General features: G+C 29.8%; 2 protein-coding genes across 2 annotated transcripts; both read left to right on the top strand.

Annotated features, from left to right (window-relative positions):
• The first annotated feature begins 9256 nt into the window (after positions 1 to 9256).
• LOC115033314 lies at positions 9257 to 11675 on the top strand. Its single transcript, XM_029485641.1, has 2 exons — positions 9257 to 9593; positions 11493 to 11675. The coding sequence occupies exons 1-2, from the start codon at positions 9393 to 9395 to the stop codon at positions 11667 to 11669; spliced, it is 378 nt and encodes a 125-aa protein (XP_029341501.1). The 5' UTR covers positions 9257 to 9392; the 3' UTR covers positions 11670 to 11675.
• A 2712-nt stretch (positions 11676 to 14387) lies between these two features.
• LOC107882537 lies at positions 14388 to 17108 on the top strand. The gene is made up of 4 exons (XM_029485195.1): positions 14388 to 14787; positions 14871 to 15132; positions 15196 to 15360; positions 16836 to 17108. Exons 1-4 carry the CDS (start codon positions 14432 to 14434, stop codon positions 17106 to 17108), a joined length of 1056 nt encoding a protein of 351 aa, XP_029341055.1. The 5' UTR covers positions 14388 to 14431.
• Positions 17109 to 19189: the final 2081 nt, after the last annotated feature.

Here is a 19189-nt window from a genome sequence, read left to right as displayed (position 1 = left end):
TAAAGTAGTTATTTATTAAGTATCAAAACAATTTTTTTTTTGTCATAATATTTGTTTTATTTGTACAATCTGTATAAAAAATAATTACAATAAGCACAATGGAGGGATTATACAATTATAAGTCATTGTTGGCTTGATGAAGAAGCTATTCACTAATAGCACTTCATAACGGGATGGTGGACTAGTCAACTAATCGACTAGTAGGTCACGGCACCAGCTACGCTTTAAACGTCGGCCAGGGTCGCCCGGGATTGTTCGGAAAGAGAGGTTTTGGATGAGAGGGTTTAGGTGATTTGAAAGTTTAAGGTAGAAACGTTTATATAAGGTTTTGGCGACGTTTTTTACTGTCGGAATGAGGAGATCCCTGTGGGGGGTATCATTTGATACATAAAAAGGAGCTTTAGTTATCTGCCTGAGGTATTTAGATTGAAATGTTTGAATTTGGTTTATATTGGAGTCTTTGGCTGATCCCCAGAGTTGAATTCCGTAGGTCCAGATAGGTTTGAGAAGTACTTTATACATAAGGATTTTATTGTGTAGTGAGAGATGTTTAGATGACAGGAGGAGATGAAGTTATCTCTGACGATTATTTAGTACAAGTCGTTTGTTACGTATGTGGGTAGCCCACGTGAGTCGGCGAGCTAGGTATAAACCTAGGTAACGGATATTTTGAGCGATCGGGAGAGGTTGGTTGTTAAGTGTGATAGAGGGGCAGCTTATTGGTCTGAGAGTGAATGTGCAGTGGATGGTTTTGGATTCATTGAGTTTGAACCCCCATTCTTTGTACCATGTTGAGAGGATGTCGAGGTGGGTTTGGATTCTGCTGGATGCCTCGAGAGGGTCATGGTGGAGAGCCAGGATGGCTTTATCATCGGCGAAGTCACCAGTGGTGGTGAGGTTGGTAGTGGGTTGGTCTGATTTGTACAGGTTGAATAAAAGAGGTTAAACAAATATGATTCAGAAAACTAAATAATAAACTGATAAAATTGTTGATAAAATGTATTATTTTTTTTTAAATTTATTGTTACCTGTAAGCCCCTCTAGCCCTCCCCCACCCCTTAAATCCGCCACTGATGCTAAATATAAACTAGTCACAGCTTGCGAATTAAATCACATTAATAAAAGTTAAATATAAATGGATGTTTAATAACCCTAAAACTACTGATTTTGAATAATAAATAACCTTAGGGTTGTCTTCATAGTTCATATCCATAACTAATATAACACACATTATAATCTATATTAAACAAATTCATGTTTTTGAATGATCCGATATCACAAGATGGAAAAAAAGTATCAGTTTTCAAAGTCAAATCGCAAACACATTTAAAACATAACGAAAAATTAAAATGTTAATATAGGTACCTATAATAACTTATATTAAATTTGTTACTGCGTTAATGAAATTAAAAAATTACTGACAGAGATCCACACTATTTGTCTACTATAAATGAATTCATTACAATTTCATAATATTTTCTTAAATTTCTATTCTCTATTTATTTATTTTTTCAATAAATACCATAGCACAAATCTGGTTATGCCACTGGCCCTAAGCCGTTGAAGGTTGCCTGGTAGTGTTATGTTACGGAAATATGACTAGCGGATAATCTTGGACAGCTTGTAAGCAATTGTTTTTCTATAATTAGGTCAACACTGGAGTTGGTTTTGAAAATAATGTATCTAAATACACATTACATATTTTAATTAAAACTTAAACTGACAATATAACTAAATTTAAATATTATATATACCTACTTATAAGTTATAGAAGACTAGTTGTAGTTATAGAAGTTCTAGTTATAGAAGTTATCTTAGTAAGTAGTAAAATAATAAAATTAGTAATATAATATTTCAAAATACTCACACTGTTTTTGTCGTCAGTCTAAATCTACACAGTTGGCATTAAATTATATTATATTATTCAGTCTTCTAATCCTATACGAATTTAACTTATAATGTCTACTATCAATAGCTTTTTTTTCTGATAAATAATTTGTGGTGAAAGTATGAAATATGAATATTCAAGTACAGACCAAATAATAAAATACACCGATTTTCTGTGACAACTAAACATAAAATACGCGTTGCCCTCCCATTAAATTACACTAATGCATTATAATGTACCATTGTTTAAAAGTAATTTTCATGAAATATTGACGAAGAAGACTTTTGACATTTTTATCCCAAGAGTTATAAATAAAGAGTTAACCTTAGAGGTAAATTGATAAAATGAATAATTGATAAAACAAATATTTAACAATTAAATAAATAAACAAATCAATTTATTTTTGTTTTGAAGTTTTCCGGGTATAAAACTAAAATTATAATCTTTCACTTTAGTTTCATCATGGTTTTAAGTTCAGAATAATCGCTTTTACAATGCGCAGTGAAAAAATAATTTGCAATAAAACTATTATTGTTTAGTTAAATGTTTTATTTTAATTTAACTGAAAACAAAATATAAAGATCTCAGTATTTCAACCAATGGATTATTATAAAAAATAAATACACTAATTTAAATTACATAGGTAAAAACAATTTTTATTGAGTAGTCATTGTCAATAACTCATTGCTATTTTCGTTTGTATTTCAACCAACTAAATGTTAAGGAATGAAAATATAAAAGTGTAGGTAGTATTTTATTAATCTATCTATATTATAATCCTATCCCATCCCAATTCTCTCATATAAAATTTAGCCACTCGTACAATTCCTGGGTAATCCACCGCGACTGTAAAGAAACTAGTTTAGAGATCTTCTTAATGTATAAAATGTAATTAATAAATAGATGAGAGTGGGAAAAATATAATAAAACCCAAAGGTAGTGCTATCACTGACTTCCTTTCTCATGCTCATTTTTTCATGTTTATAATTTATAACATATTCTTATTGTGCGCCTTACGGCACAAACTGTGTATTTCTTATTTAAAAAAATCTTAATTTTAATAAACTACTTTAATTGAAATTAGTTATTTGCTAAATTACATCAAGTTAAAATGAGTATACGTATTTTATTCAATATTTTTATTATTAGGTACCTTAATAACTTATACTATGGAGACACAATATACGATTATTACTGATTAGGCTTTAATTAGGCTTTTACAGGTAAAATATATAATATAATAAATATGCGCTCCCGAAAACTTTATGGGTACATCCGGTTATGAACTTCCATGTCTCATACACATCCCCAAAGTTCTGACCCAAATCTAAAATGTATAGAATATTGAGTACTACTAAGTATACCATAAAACCACCTTATCATAAATTAAATATATTCGCGTGTCTCGTTCTTTTAAAAATCTGTGAAAAACATTGACAATTTAAGTAAAATTGAAGTAAATTTATTGTGGTTATTTTGTAAAATTGTAATTTGTCTTTGAGAAGACAAGAAAAATAGGATTATTATGACTGGTTAAACTCAATAACCAATTACTGACGTGGCGTAATTTACAAAAATATTTACTAAATGTATAAGTAGGTATTGTATATAATACATTATAATTATAATTTACACTATTTGAATTCGATGTGCTTCAAAACAGGTGTACAACGTTTATATATTTGTATGTTCAATATTATTATAACCCGATAATGACCTACGACAGGGGTGTAGCCATATCACCGGGTTACTATAATTTTGTTATTAAAATCAGTTGAATATAATATCTAACAACCATATAGCAACGATAAATTATATTTTGTGTATGTACTATGTAGTGTTCGTAGTATTGTAGTGATGTTTGTTTTAATTGTATAATATTATTATGATAGTAGATTCTAAAAACTATAACAATGAAATGTCAAGAAAAATATTGTTTTTAATTAAACAGAATAATAAGAGTATACTTGAATTATTACACTAAAATTATATAATATTATAAAACAAAATTTCATTTATTCGTAATTAATATTTTAGATGTTAATTTTCTACTCACGTCAGTCACAATTTCCAAATTTAATATATTATTAAAATCACCCTAACCCACTAATAAAAGAACTAGGTACATACCTTCTCACTGACCGGAAATCCACAACATAGACTCAACAGGAAATGGTGTCGTGACCATTTAAATTAAATATCCTTCCTTAATTACCATAAACAAAACACCAAGCTAAGTGTCAGTAGTGCCACTATTATGGGTGGCAAGAAATCTATGTTTTTTTTTACTCTTATACTATTTGCTTAATGTACTAAATTGTATAGATTGACTATGTGCGTTTGTGAAATTAAAAAAAAAATAAAACAAAAAATATTATTAATAATTATTATTTAATATTATGATAGGTATATCGGATATCAGTATATCCCATAACGCCTTGTCGCCCGGCTGCAGGCACGGCACTAATAGGCTAATATAGACCTTTAGCACCCTCTAGAAAATGATAGAGTCCCCCCACCAATCCCACATTGAAAAATGTAACAGAACATCACTATAATATAAGAGTTAGTTATTGTTACATTTCACTTTTACGTGTGCAACCGTACCGATTAGACGTGCTTCCAAGTGTTGTTCCCTTATCTAATCGCTGCACATTCATTACGCAACTCTACGCCGACTTCTACCGCAGGTAATACAATGCTGTATCATAGTGTGATATATTATATTAAAACATAATTACCCCGATAATTGTACATCAGTACAAAAGTGAACTAAATATTATGTCTGAACCAAACCTTATTCAATCACCCGAAAAAAAAAACATGACCGATCTTAATAAACCGCCAACCAACACTCAATCCATACTTACAAAAAGTACAAATACTCCAAGCTTCGCATCAAAAGTAGGTAGCCTCCGAACAACTACCAAAAAGAGAATTAGCCATAGTATTCAACACTATCGAAAATATACCACAAATTGAATATCTTATCGCTCTTTCCAAATTAATTTCACCGAAAGACATTACGTATGCTTCCCGGGTATCTAATGGTCGTTTCTGTGTATATCTCTCAAACAAAAATACAATCGACAATCTTCTTGCCAATATAGCTACACCACGAAATAACCATACGCAATATATATTTACCTGATAGTATAGTTTTTTCTTACCAACAAATTATTAATATAATAAAGCAACTACCCTCACCCTACATAATGGTCGGCGATTTTAACAGTAGAAATACAAATTGGGGATGTAACCACACCGATCCTAGAGGAAAAATTATTGAGAAAATCATAGATAACGAAAATATTACACTCCTCAACAATGGAACCTTTACTCGTCATAATTCGTCCAAAGAAACCTTTTCAGCTATCGACCTATCCTTAGCCTCTCCGTCAATATCCCCATACCTCTCATGGGAAGTCAAGACCGACTATTTTAATAGCGATCATTGGCCAATATTAATTAAAATACACCATAGAAACAACACCCAGATCCCTTACAACATAAACAAATGGAACCTAAGAAATCCAAACTGGACGCTCTATTCAGACATAATAGACAAAACTATGTCAGAAAACCAAATTCTTAACAACGAATTAAATACAGATGACATTGATATAATTGTAAAACAATTCACTTCAATCATAACTGAAGCAGCCCATACGTCCATCGGAAAAACAATAATACACCCCAAAAAAACTCCTGTCCCTTGGTGGTCCAAAAAAAGTAATAATGCTATAAAAAAAACTACAAAAAAGCACTCAACAGATATAAAAAAACCAAAACAATCCCTGACCACATAAATTTAAAAAAAGCCAAAGTACTATCAAGAAGAATTATAAAACATCAAAAAACTGAATCTTGGAAAAAACTTATAAATGATCTAACCCCCAATACACCAATTAAAGAAGCATGGAAAAAAATACGATTAATAGAAGGCATACAATTCAATGGTACCCCCAAACACTGACAAAATGAGACAAAACATACTACTCCTCCCTAGAAAAACCTGAAGCCCTTGCTGAAGTCTTTGAAAAAACAGCAGTGATGAAAATTATTCTCCTGAATTTAGAAACTCAAAATCAAAAAATGAAACAGATAATCCAATTACATTTTCAAAGGATGAAAACCATCCAATAAACATACCAATCAATGTACAGGAACTCTATGATGCACTTTGTAAATGCAATTCAAAAAACAGCACAGGCCATGATGAAATACCATACATATTTATTAAACAACTCCCTATCAGTGCCATCTCTATACTACTAAAAATCTTCAACTTAATATGGGAGAAGAGGACTTTCCCTACTTCTTGGAAAATAGCCATTATTATACCAATACTTAAACCTAACAAAGATCGACACAAAGTTACATCTTACCGGCCAATATCTTTAATATGCACCCTAAGCAAATTGCTGGAAAAAATTGTTAGCAAAAGATTGTATTGGACCCTAAAACAAACAAATTTTATCAGCAACCAACAATTTGGTTTCCAAAGGAATAAGTTCACCATAGATGCTTTAACTATAATAACAGAAGACATATCCTCAGCCTTCAACATCAAAAAACACGTACTATTAACTTCACTTGACATTGAAAAAGCCTACGATATGGTTTGGCACCATCGAATACTAGATATACTCCAAAAAAATAAAATTAATGGCAATAGACTCGCCTATATCTTAAATTTTCTATCAAAACGATCCTTCTCGGTGAAATTAAACAAAACCCATTCCAGTAATCATAATCTCCAAAAAGGCATACCCCAAGGATCAAGTTTAAGTGTCAACCTCTTTATAATAGCTATTAACGAACTTCCAAGTATAATACCTTCACCACTCAAAACCATTATGTTTGCCGACGATAGTACTATTTACTGCAAAGGAAGAAATATAAACACATCAAAAACAATCATGCAAAACGCCATCCATGAAATCAGCAAATGGGAAAAATATACGGGGTTCAAATTTGGCCCAGCAAAATCCAAAACTATCCTATTCTCATACAAAACAAATATAACCCCAACTCAAATATACATGAACAATATTCTAATTCCACCCACAAACGACTTAAAAATTTTAGGATTAAACATAAACAATCAACTAAATTGGGCCAAACACATACAATTTTTAAAAACTAAGACAAAATTAAGACTAAATATAATCAGGGCCATTTCCAATCGAGCATGGGGTGCTAACAGCATCATCATAATGAGAACATATAAAAGTCTAGTACTATCCGTCATCGATTATGGTTCCATAATCTACGGAGTAGCCCCTGAATCAATTTTAAAATCATTAGATCCAATCCACAATCAAGGCATCCGACTGAGTATTGGGGCCTTTAAAACCAGCCCCATACCTAGCATCCTATGTGAAGCAAATACACCGTCACTCGAGATAAGACGAAACATGCTCATCCATAAATTTGCACTTAAAAGACTAGCCGACAAGGACAATGCTATATCACCATACCTTTTCAACACTTCACCTCCTTCAATGCACTTAAAAAAAAATCATCCAATATCTACACGAATTAAAAGATGGCTAGACACTACAAATTCACCACTACCTAAACTGCTCTCCCCTATTCCCTACATATACCCTACTTGGAAAATGAACCTAAACATCAATACCTCAATGATCCAAGAAATCCAAAACATAGAGCCGTCCGAAATCCCTAAACATTTTAATGACATTATACTTAAGAATTTCAAAATCCAACGTCAAAAAAGGACTAGCTATAATTACAGATGAAGAAACCTTCAAGTTCTCTTCACTGGAGATTAATTCTATTTTCACCATCGAGGCACTAGCGATCCTGAAAGCCATAGAACTAACTGAACAAAATTGGAAAAATACTAAGTCCTTCTTAATAGCCAGCGATTCCCTTAGTTCTATCCTAGCTATACAAAACTAAGGGACATCAAATGAAATAATAAAAAACATACAAGAAAGAGCCTCTTCCCTTGCCCCCCCGTTCGGTAACCTTCATGTGGATTCCTGCCCACAAAAACATACCAGGAAATGAAAAAGCTGATGTAGCAGCTAAAGAAGCCGCCACCAACATCAATATCCCTAAAATAGACCTCTCATCTTTCAAGGACACTTCCCGAAATGCCTTAATAAGTAGCAAAAAGATCCACCAACGACTTTGGGACCAGGAACTGAACAACAAGTTATACCAAATAAAACCTTTTTTGTCACCTAACCCGAACCCTCCATCAAGCACGAGAAGACAACAAGTGATATGGACACGGATAAAAATTGGACACACAAACATCACACACGTCCACTTAATGAGAAGAGAGCCGAGACCAAACTGCGAACTCTGCAACAACGCCCCGATTTCCATAACATACCTACTCCTAGAATTCCCTAATCTCACCGAACAAAGAAAAATTTTTCCACGCTTAACATTAACAGATATTTTAAGTATAGACAATTTTAACTATTTAATGTCATTCCTTAAAATAACCAACCTATATAATAGAATCTAAATAGTTATATATTCTTGTTACATATACCATTATCACCTTAAATTTGTACTATACTGCATTTTCTTTATGTAAATATTATGTTGACTGTAAATAACTTGTAAACATGGTTTGCTCCCGGCTAATTACTTTAATGTTGAAGCCGTATTAATACAAAAAAAAAAAAATTATTTTTATAATTTAATAATTTATAAATTAACTTAACTTGAATTCGATTAGAAGTAACTCGTTATTTATTAAGTTAATAATATCAATTAAAATAAGTTAAGTTAAAAATTAAGTTAATGAAAATTTAATTTAAAAAAGTTAAATTAAAATTAACTTAACTTTTAACTTTTTAACGCCTTTATGCCTAGGCTTGGTATGACATGTAGTAAATGATAATTTTATACTTTATATTTTATGTTAAGCTATTTTACTAATCGATGCAGCATTGTACTAATCGATGTTTAAAATAAATATCTATTGATTATCGTAATAATATTTTATATTATACAAATAAAGTTTCATCTGTAAACAGATATTATGCAAGGTTATTATTTATTATTCTGACAATAGCCATTTGATTTGTATACAATTATTACTTCCCTACTAAAAATAAATATCTAATGCTTGATGTACCTAGATACATATAAAATGAAATTTGTGTAGGTATAAGTTTTTAATTAAAATATAAATATATTAATTTAAAATTGTTTTTACCATTTTAATTTTGTTCTACATTTATAACATACATTAACAATATCATGTTAGAATAATATTATTAAATCTTTTAATAGAGTTGATATTGAGTTAAATATTATTAATTATTTGTTGAAGTGAAACTTCTTTACGGAGTGTACGAAAAAAAATTATCGTCCTTTACAACTGACCGTGACGAGCGATAATCTTATTCTTTTTTCATATCCTCTGTTAAGAAGTTTCACTAATTCATCGACGTGTACTTGTAAAACGTAATTTTTTGAATTTTAGATAACTTCATTGGGTAAACTTATACCTATGCAACAAGAAACGTTTTCAGATCAATTTATGTCAGCTTCCTTGGACGGGACTATAAAAGTGTGGGACTTGCAATTGAAATTAGTGAAGAAACCCTATCAAAAAAGTGAAACTAATTCTCGTTTTCGTCGTCCAAAAAATCTGATGTCCGATAAATCACCATTGAGCCATTTAAACAACCGTCTAAGACCATTGTATTCGGTAAGGCTTTACTGTTTTCTATACATATTGGTTTAATACAATAATTGTCGTTAATCACTCACATTTCCATCTCTCTCTGTTTTTGTGGGTCATTCCGATATTTCCAAAATTGTATTTTACTTAAAAATATGATAAAAATACATATGGCATTGTTATTGGAAGTCACAAATACAATGTATTCCTAATGAATTTCATTATTAAAACTATAATTTTAACCACAATGAATTTAATAGTCAAATTGGATAGATACCTACACATTCGCGTTTTCATAAACTTTTTCAACATTTGAACATTGAATGCTTATAAATAAAAACTTGCTAGTTTATTTTTAAACTGATATTGTAAGTTGTAACAATGTTTGAGGAGCCTTATATACAATTGTCAAGGTTTTTGGCCAAACTAATAAAATTGTAATGACATTTATAGAAAAAAAATTGAAAATTGAAAATGTCCGCAATCAGCTGACAAAAATATTTTGAAAATTTTAGTAAGTATAGAAAATGATAAAAACCATAAACCGTTTTTGAATAGCAAAAAATAAGAACATCGCCCCATGATAAGAAATCGAGTGAATTTCCAATGTTGTAAAAATTTGAAAACCCTCATAAAAATGTCATTTGACTTTCCGATAGACATTTTTGTTTGATGAAGGTAAAAAAACTTATGAAGAACCTCATAATATTACATTCTAAAGTTTTTATCTGCCTTAATTTGAATAAAAATAATTATAATTAAAAATGCCATATGCCTACAAATAACTCAACGCGAGTCAACATTTTTTGAAAATTAAAGGTATATAGAAAATGCTAATATAAACATTCAGTGAAAATTTCATGTATTTATGGAAAATTTTATTCCCGTGTTTTCTAATTTTTTTTTTGTGTATCCCTGCGTTTTTAGAAACTACTGAGAATTTTGTCCTTCTGAATGCACCAACTAGATTCACATTCCCATTGGAAAAGATACTGCAGTTGAAAATCGAAGCATTAGTTCCACTATTTATCGTGACACAGACACAACAATAATTAAAAATACATAATTGTAAAATCAATACATTCATCCATCCAATCATAATCTAAAATTTAATATACCTATCTAATATGTCAAAGTATCAAAAATTGACTGGTGTAAAATAGGTAGGTGAATCTTAATGACGAAAAAATTTGAGCTTAAAGCGCTTGTAAAAATTTAATTTGATTTCTTGGTATACTTTTTTTTTTACTTTTAGGTAAAAAAAACAAATGAGGAATCTTTTATTAAATTGAAAATTGAAAATGTCTATTAATAGCACAAAATATTTATCACTCTTAAAAACTTTCCATTATATAAATTTTTTCCTTAAAAAAGAATGTTTGTTTTAATTAGAAATATTATTTATTTTGTAACTAATTTATGAAAATAATGATGTATGTTTTTTTCAATCATTAGACAAGTTATATTTTGATTACACCAAAAATTTAACAAAAATATATGACCCGTTGATTGAATATAATTGGTAATTGACTTTTCTAATAAATGCTTGTAGGTGGGTGGGTCCTCAGAATTATCCTCAGCAACACATTTGAGAATAACAGCCACTATTCTCAAATCTCAACATTTCATTTTTATATATTTAGCTGTAGGTTTGTAGGTACCTACATAAACATAACACTCATTCATCGATCACCATTCACCACGTATTATATTCATACAATAGAACTTTGTTCATTTGTAATTTAAAAATGATTAGCGATTGATTGTGGTGTTTCAATGTTAAATGCTATTAGTAGGTACCTACCTAAGTTAACACTGTAATGATGCTTGGGTAGTGAGTCCCTTTATAATGACTCAAAATCTGTATATTACATTGTATGCATGTATTTTGTATTCTATTGTGTTCGTGTATCAATATATTTATAGATCATAATCAGAGAACCAGAAAACCCCATGCAGAGCACCACGTACAGCCCCATAACGGCGATGTCCTTCGAGATACCCTTAATGCAATACAAATACATCTGTCAGAAACCTCTGCAGATCGGCAAACGGCAATTCGAATACGGTAATCGTCAACAGTATACGACAGTAGATCGGTGAAACATATCGGGTGACAATAATTTGTCACGAGTCTTAATACGTTTTGTGCAGTCTTGTAAAGAATACTTTTATTTTGTATTCGGAATACATAATATTATTCGAATAAATGAAAATTAAGGTATTCAGAATACGTATTCGAATAGTTCTTAAAAAATATATTCAGAATACATATTCGAATACTTTAAAAAGTATTCGAATACTATCAGAATACTTTTTTTCACAACTAGTTTTTGTCAGTTTTTGAATAATTGGTAATTAACATTTATTAATTAATAATTAAACAAACAACGTAATCATAAGTAATGTATACATTTTGACCACATATGATACGGTCGATACGGGCCATACGGGATACAACATTAAAGTTTATAATATTATAAAAATAATCATATCATGGGCCAATATCATATTTCGTTTAAAGAATAAAATTAATGTTCATGATTTATCATATGTCTTGTCACAAATTTAAAACTATTTTTCTGCATCGGAAAAAAGTATTTTTTTAATGAATAAAAAATACAAATAAAAGTATTTAAAATAGTATTCGAATACAAAAAAAGTATTCAAATACTTTTATTTGAATACATTTATTCGAATACTTTACAAGACTGGTTTTGTGCACATTTGAAAAAATTTACCGGAAAACTAATAGATTTTTTGCACATAGATATTGAAAAATATAATATCGTTTTCACACTTCAAAACATTATAATATAATATTATATATATTTATATTTATATCGAAATCTTAATATTTATTTATAATAATTATACAGATATTTTAGTGATGCACATATAATATACAATTATAATCAAATATAGGTACATAGAATATTTTAGAAAATGTTTTAGGTTGATTAGGTAGGTTACATAAAAGAGCAAATCGACCGAAAGATAGGTGCGTAAATAATGTAATAATTTTATGAATAAGAATTAAAATAATTAATTAAACAAAATTATGTATGTAAACTGTGATGATATTAGCATGTTTTACATAATAATAACATATCGTCATTAATTATAATTAAAATGTATGATCTTAATATTACTTGTATGTATGAAAGTGAATTTATAGTATATATGCGCAAATAGTTATTTAATTCTTAGTACACATTTTAAGATGTGCGTAAATGGTTATTAGCCAAACACAATACATGATTTTATAATTTCTGCTCCATGTTTTCTTGTACAGTACCGGTAGAGCCCAGTAATCCAAATCGTACTTTGGTCGTTGGTACTATTATGGGTCAAATCGGAGTTGTCACTTGGGAAGGATATGACACGTATCCACAAGATGGAAACGTAGAAGGCATGCATTGACAACGTCAATTAATATAATAAGATTTTTTCATGAAACAAATTTGTACTTTACAGAATGCAAACATATATGGTGGGGACAAATACATGACGGTCCGATCAACTGCATTAAGAGAAATGTGTTTTTGCCTGATATTCATTTGGTCTGTGGTGGGAAAGTAGCGTCCATTTGGAGTTTGAAATACAATGTAAGTTTAGAGAAATATCACACAACAACAACTTTTACATTTATTTGATTTACAGTAGATAAATATAATATTATTGTAATAAAAATGGAGGTGGGTATGAATAAGAATGAAAATTAACCTAACCTTTCATTTGCATTACTTTTTCTTAAGAGGGGGAGGGTCTTAAATCCTATAACCTAGACAGTTCATTTGTCGATAGAGATAAATAATTTTATGATTCAAGTTCTTACCTGTCTCGAACCCTGAAACTCTTTTCTCGCTTTGCCACACACCGAAGATGAATATTCTCACAGCTCAGGAAATGCAGAGGAAATAGGGATTCGTATACCTACTCGTAATAAATTAACACTTATTTTTATTTGATTTAAAAGTCACACGCGTAGAAACGATTTTAGTTTATAAGCCAAGTATAGCCTATGGAGAAAGTTAAGCCTCTATTTGCAAAATTAACGATGTATCCATAAGTGGAGATAGGAACACTGCTGGCGATTATGTGTTTGGAGGGGCGTTTTATGCTATTTTTTGAAGGTCAAATCTTTCCTAGCGTATTGTATTTTTATTATAATTTATCTTATAATTTTAAAATCTGTATAATAATTAAAGATTATTTTAATGTTAATAGTACCTAAATCCGTGGAAAATAGTACTTTGTACTTTGTACATAATGTTAGTGGGTACTTCTAATAAAATAAAAAATATAACTGAATATCAAATAGAATTATAGTGTTGATGTAGTATAAATGATGTCGATATGTTATCATATAAAATATTGCTATCGTGACATTATATTAGATTGTCTTGTTTCGATTTGTTTTATATTTTTTTCACATTTAAAATCTAATAATTAAATGGCTGGCTATAAAGCTGTTGGTGACTAAAAGTTTACTCTAGAAAGGTCCAATTTGGTGGAAACGTTTCAATGATTTTACAAACAGCGTTTTATGGTCCACAACTCATCCCGCGAAATTTCGCGTGTCTTTCAACAACAGTGGCGTTATACAATTTTGGAATCTCGGGTTGCACACTCATCAACCATACTATATAGCAGATATTTTTCTCAAAGATGGGCTAATAGCATGTAAGTATAGGCCACCGAAATCTTAGAAAACGCTTTAAAAAATATAATGCGTGTTGTAACCTATAATAACGTCGATCGTCGTTATAAATAAAATATGTACCTTAATACATTTTCTGCAACTTTCTGCAGCGTTGTCGTCACCGTATCCAGCATTACATTACATCGGTATAGATAGGGTAATGTTTGCTCATGGTGTAAACGATATGATGAACTACAAGAAAAACAGGATTATTTGCTTTTCGGATTCCGCTGGGACAGTAATGGTAATGACCATACGTGCATCGATACTGAAACCGAACGAAATCGAAGAAATCGGAAGCCGATTCCAGAAGGAGTTGGATTGGTTAACAGGGTTGGACGATTGGAACGATATGTACAAAAGAGAATTTGGTCCATTGGGAGAATACGACTTGGACGATCATGATTACAAGGCAATGCAATCCGACGAGCAACCACATGCGGTTGAAAGAGAATTAATTCAACCAATATTGTCACAAGATCAAATAAAGAAAACAATTTGTGACGAAACATTCAAGTAAATGTTATAAATGTTTAAATAAATGTTATAAAATAATAAGTGCATCAATCCTATACGCATAAACGCATCAATATTTCTAGCTGGTATATAAATCGGAGAGGACCGCAGACACGTTTGGGTAAATTGAAATACGAGTACATACAACGAGAAAAACAATATATGGTCGAGGCTATGATGAAAAAAAAGAATGTCAGTCAAAAACAATTCGATGAATATTACGATGGAATCATAAATAAAAGTGACAGTAAAACTGAGGAGATTTCAATAATAAGATCCGAAGCCGATAAAAAGTATAGGGACATTATAAATAAATTATTGGCTGCCAATCATACAGACGAATATGTAATGACTATTTTAATTTCATAACTACGAATTGAATCTTTATAATAAAATATTTACTTATAGAAATTCGATCCTGGTTTAAAAAGAAAACCCGCATTGGCAGACCAAAAATTATTAAATGTAGAACTTCAAAAATTGTGGACATTAGACTTTAAAATTGAAAGAGAAAAATTTATTGATTATGTGAATAAGAACCATTATAAATCCGAGGAAGTAAACTGGGATCAAGTATTCGATTTTGTGAAAAAGGAAGACAAGAATATATTGAACGATCAAAATATCTTTAAAAAATCAAATTTACGGTACCATAATAATAATATAATATGTCCTGATTGTCAGTTAATAATTTTAAATTTATATCAGTGCCTATTACACATTTTTACAACTGATTTTTTTTTTATTATTATTAATTTAAAGTGTGATACGCCAAAAAATGTTGGATAAATACAAATATGAAAATACGATTGATTGATAAAAATCAAAATCAATGAGTATCAAGACGCAAGCTAAATATGGGAATAATAAGCAAATACTATGTGATATGAATAATTTTTAGTAAATATGTAAACGTTCGTGTATAAATATCTAGTGCAATGGATATATTGATATCTTCTGGTTGCCAATGTTTGATCAGAAATATAATTTAAAGTACCTACCTTATTATAGTTATTAATTCTATGTGGCTTATTGAAAGGCGATGCTATTTTATGATTCGTTTGTTTATTAGATGTCTTATAGACAATAAGTCCTTTGCTAATATCTTTGAGAATTGTGGACAATGTACAACTGTAAATTTTTTAGTTTGTTATTATGTTTATAGTTTAGCGGTAATCTTTAAATATTGTATAAACTTCCTTGCATATATTTATGCGGTACAAACAGTTCTCTGCTACTAGTACATAAGTCAATATAATATCTGTTAAATCGGCTGTAGCGTGCAACAGTTGCTTACCAGCAGCCCGTTGAGGATACCACATAATATTATACATTTTAGGGGCTTAACATTTTCACTCGTAAACATTTTTTAGGATATTTTTAAATTTAAATTAAAACCATTAAATATATTTAATCAATGGTTTAAGCTTTCAAAGTATATTACAGGTGATCCTGTTTGTATTTCCATCTTGGTTGTTATGTAATTAAAATATATTATTGAAAATCCCTTAAAAACATGTAGACTATTCCTGCTTCTAATATTACTTACCTAGTGATATAAACAGCTGAACACATTTTGAAGCTTTAAATTGACTAATTGTAATTGTATAAAAAGATAAAATATTAATTTATCTAGAAAATAAATGACAAATTTGTTAAAATTAAACAAATACAATGTGCTAATTAGTAATTTTCAATAACCAATATTGAAAAATAAAAAAATAAAAATTTTTAAAAGCCGAAAATAAGTACTGCACACTTTTAAATTTGCTACTGCACATATAATATTAGCTATTGTTCATAGTGTGCTAGTGCACACAATTTTAAGCCCTGACAGATGTTGCCTTAATTTATGATGCTATGTCTATTAGAGATGGATTTTGGCCAGATCAAAGTTGTAAAGTTTATGGCTACTTGGTGGTATTGGTCAAACGGATACTGAAAAGTTAGCCAAACAATCTTTAGTATTCATTATTAGTAGTCTGAGTAAGAAATTCAAGTGTTCAGTAGCTTATTTCTTTATTAATAAAATTAATGCAACTGTACAGAGTAAGTTGGTACTTGCCGTTATTTCAGCCCTTTATGAAGCTGGAATTATAGTTAGATATTTAACTAGTGATGGAACAAGCACAAATTTAAAAACTTATAAAAATTTAAGTTGCTGTTTAGATCCTTCAAATTTGAAATCTTCATTTACTCATCCAGAAGACCCTTATATTAACATCCAATGTATTGTAGATCCTTGTCATCTAATGAAAATATGTCTTATTTATATGGTGCTAGTCGCTTCTTCTTGTTTGGTTTTGGCGGTGATGCGGTGAACCTTGACCCCCTACTCATTGTAAATACAATACTGTACGGTGCCTTTTTTCTGCGTCAATATCCATCGGACGCACTAGACTTTAAAATTTTAATATATAATTTAAGTCATTCTTTAATTTTTTAACTATAAAGACAACAAGTTGAAAACTGTTGTGTTTGCTAATGCTTATTACATATTAAATATATTGGTGAATGAATATATTTTAAATTATTAACAGTCTGGGTTCTAAAACTTAGAAGTATATAGAATACATATAATAAGTATGACCATTGTTATGCAAGTTTTCAATGTAAGTGGATATCATACTTTGCCACCATATAAATGAATCATTAGTGCTTCCAGGATATTGAGCATTAACATTCATTATTCTTGCATCAGAGTCACAAATCTTTAGTCAATAACAAATCAATGATGTGATGTACTAAAATAAACAATGGCTTTTTTTTTTTTTTATGAATAGGTAATATTGAATAAATTATCTATTAGAAATCTTATCAATTAAACTAAATTTTAAAATTCTAGGTACCACTATGGTTCTACAATTCTACTCATACTCAATGAAAAGTGAGCACCAAAAAATAAATAATACTACCTACTTAATAATTGTCTAATTGTGCTAATTAATGCTGTGGTAACTCTTTGCGATTCACATAAATGTGTTTAAGGTATAATCCTTCTGAAGGAATTGGAAATATGGCAACATGTGTTATGTGTACAGCCTATAATCCCTATGACCCCTGGCACTCCTTTTTTTTTATCAAGAAATATATTCGTGTTTAGAACAAATATAGCAATTTGAAAATCATAGTAGGTTCAGTTTATGTAAAAGTATATATTATTTTTTAGTACACATAGTATAGGTACCATACAGATTTTAGTCAGGTATGAGTAAAAAAATGTGTTTATCCTCAACGCACTACATATTTAATTTTTGAAAACTATCGGGGAAGCTTGTATAACAATAACATTTTATGATATCTGGCTGATTCAGTGCATTTGATACTTCAACAATACATCTGCTCACAGATGGCTGACTTAATTATGATCTATTGTCACCAATTATAGAGTTGATAAGACTTCCAAGACTATAATATAATTTTAATTAATATGATTTGTGCTTATCACAATGCATTTTTATTTTATGTTTCCGATGATAGCTTAACTAATATTCAATTTATATTATTTTAAATGAATAAATATGTTAATAGAAATACGATAAATATTATTTTATCCTAAATCAATACATGAATTATAAAATTACGTATTTGAATTTAACTTTTAATTATTCCAAATACCGCCAAATAGGGCGTTCAAAGCGTGAAAAAAAGCGTTAAAACGCAACATTTTAAGAGAAAACTTTTTGAAAAATTCGGCTAAAAACTAAAATTGAATTGTTCCAATATTAGTTTATTCTGATTTCACCAAAAATGTCTTATGTTATTACACATCAAAAGATAACAATAAGGCAAATAAGTCAACTTTGAGTTACTTTAACATGCAATGTTTAAAATAAATTTATAATTAAGTTTTACGTGGTTCCTTAATCATAACATACAGAATTGTTTCAAAACGATAAATACAATATTTATTAAATGTTGATGGTGGCGGGGGCACAGAAAAAAAACTAATTACATTGAGGTATTGAAGTGTAAATAGAAAATATTTTTCCACTGTGGACTATTTTTTTTAATTTACAGACTAAAAAATATTGTTTAATGAGTGAGGGGTTGTCATGACTCCTTAACCCACACCCCCCTCTCCTTCTGGCATGGCTAACACCTATAATATAATCACTATTTGGACATGCACCCGTTCATTTGTTAATTAATTACTGGTTACCATGTTTAAGAGGACGTGATAACCGCATGTGTTGTCTCCGTCTTACAAGTGCGTAACATAACAAATTATACGCAAAACAGAACACGTGTAGCTCCGTTAGCTTAAAAATTAGAGTGAATTGACCTCTTATAAAATCTAAAGGTAAGATTATTATCTAGACAACCTCATGGACTTTTTATTATATTTTAATTTTAAAGCGAGCTATCAGTATTTTAAAATTGTAAATTGTTTGTGCATTTT

This window comes from Acyrthosiphon pisum, chromosome X (genome assembly GCF_005508785.2).
Source record: "Acyrthosiphon pisum isolate AL4f chromosome X, pea_aphid_22Mar2018_4r6ur, whole genome shotgun sequence".
Classification (NCBI taxonomy): domain Eukaryota; kingdom Metazoa; phylum Arthropoda; class Insecta; order Hemiptera; family Aphididae; genus Acyrthosiphon; species Acyrthosiphon pisum.
The sequence above is the reverse complement of the archived record's forward strand: the minus strand, read 5'-3'. Positions and strand labels throughout refer to the sequence as shown.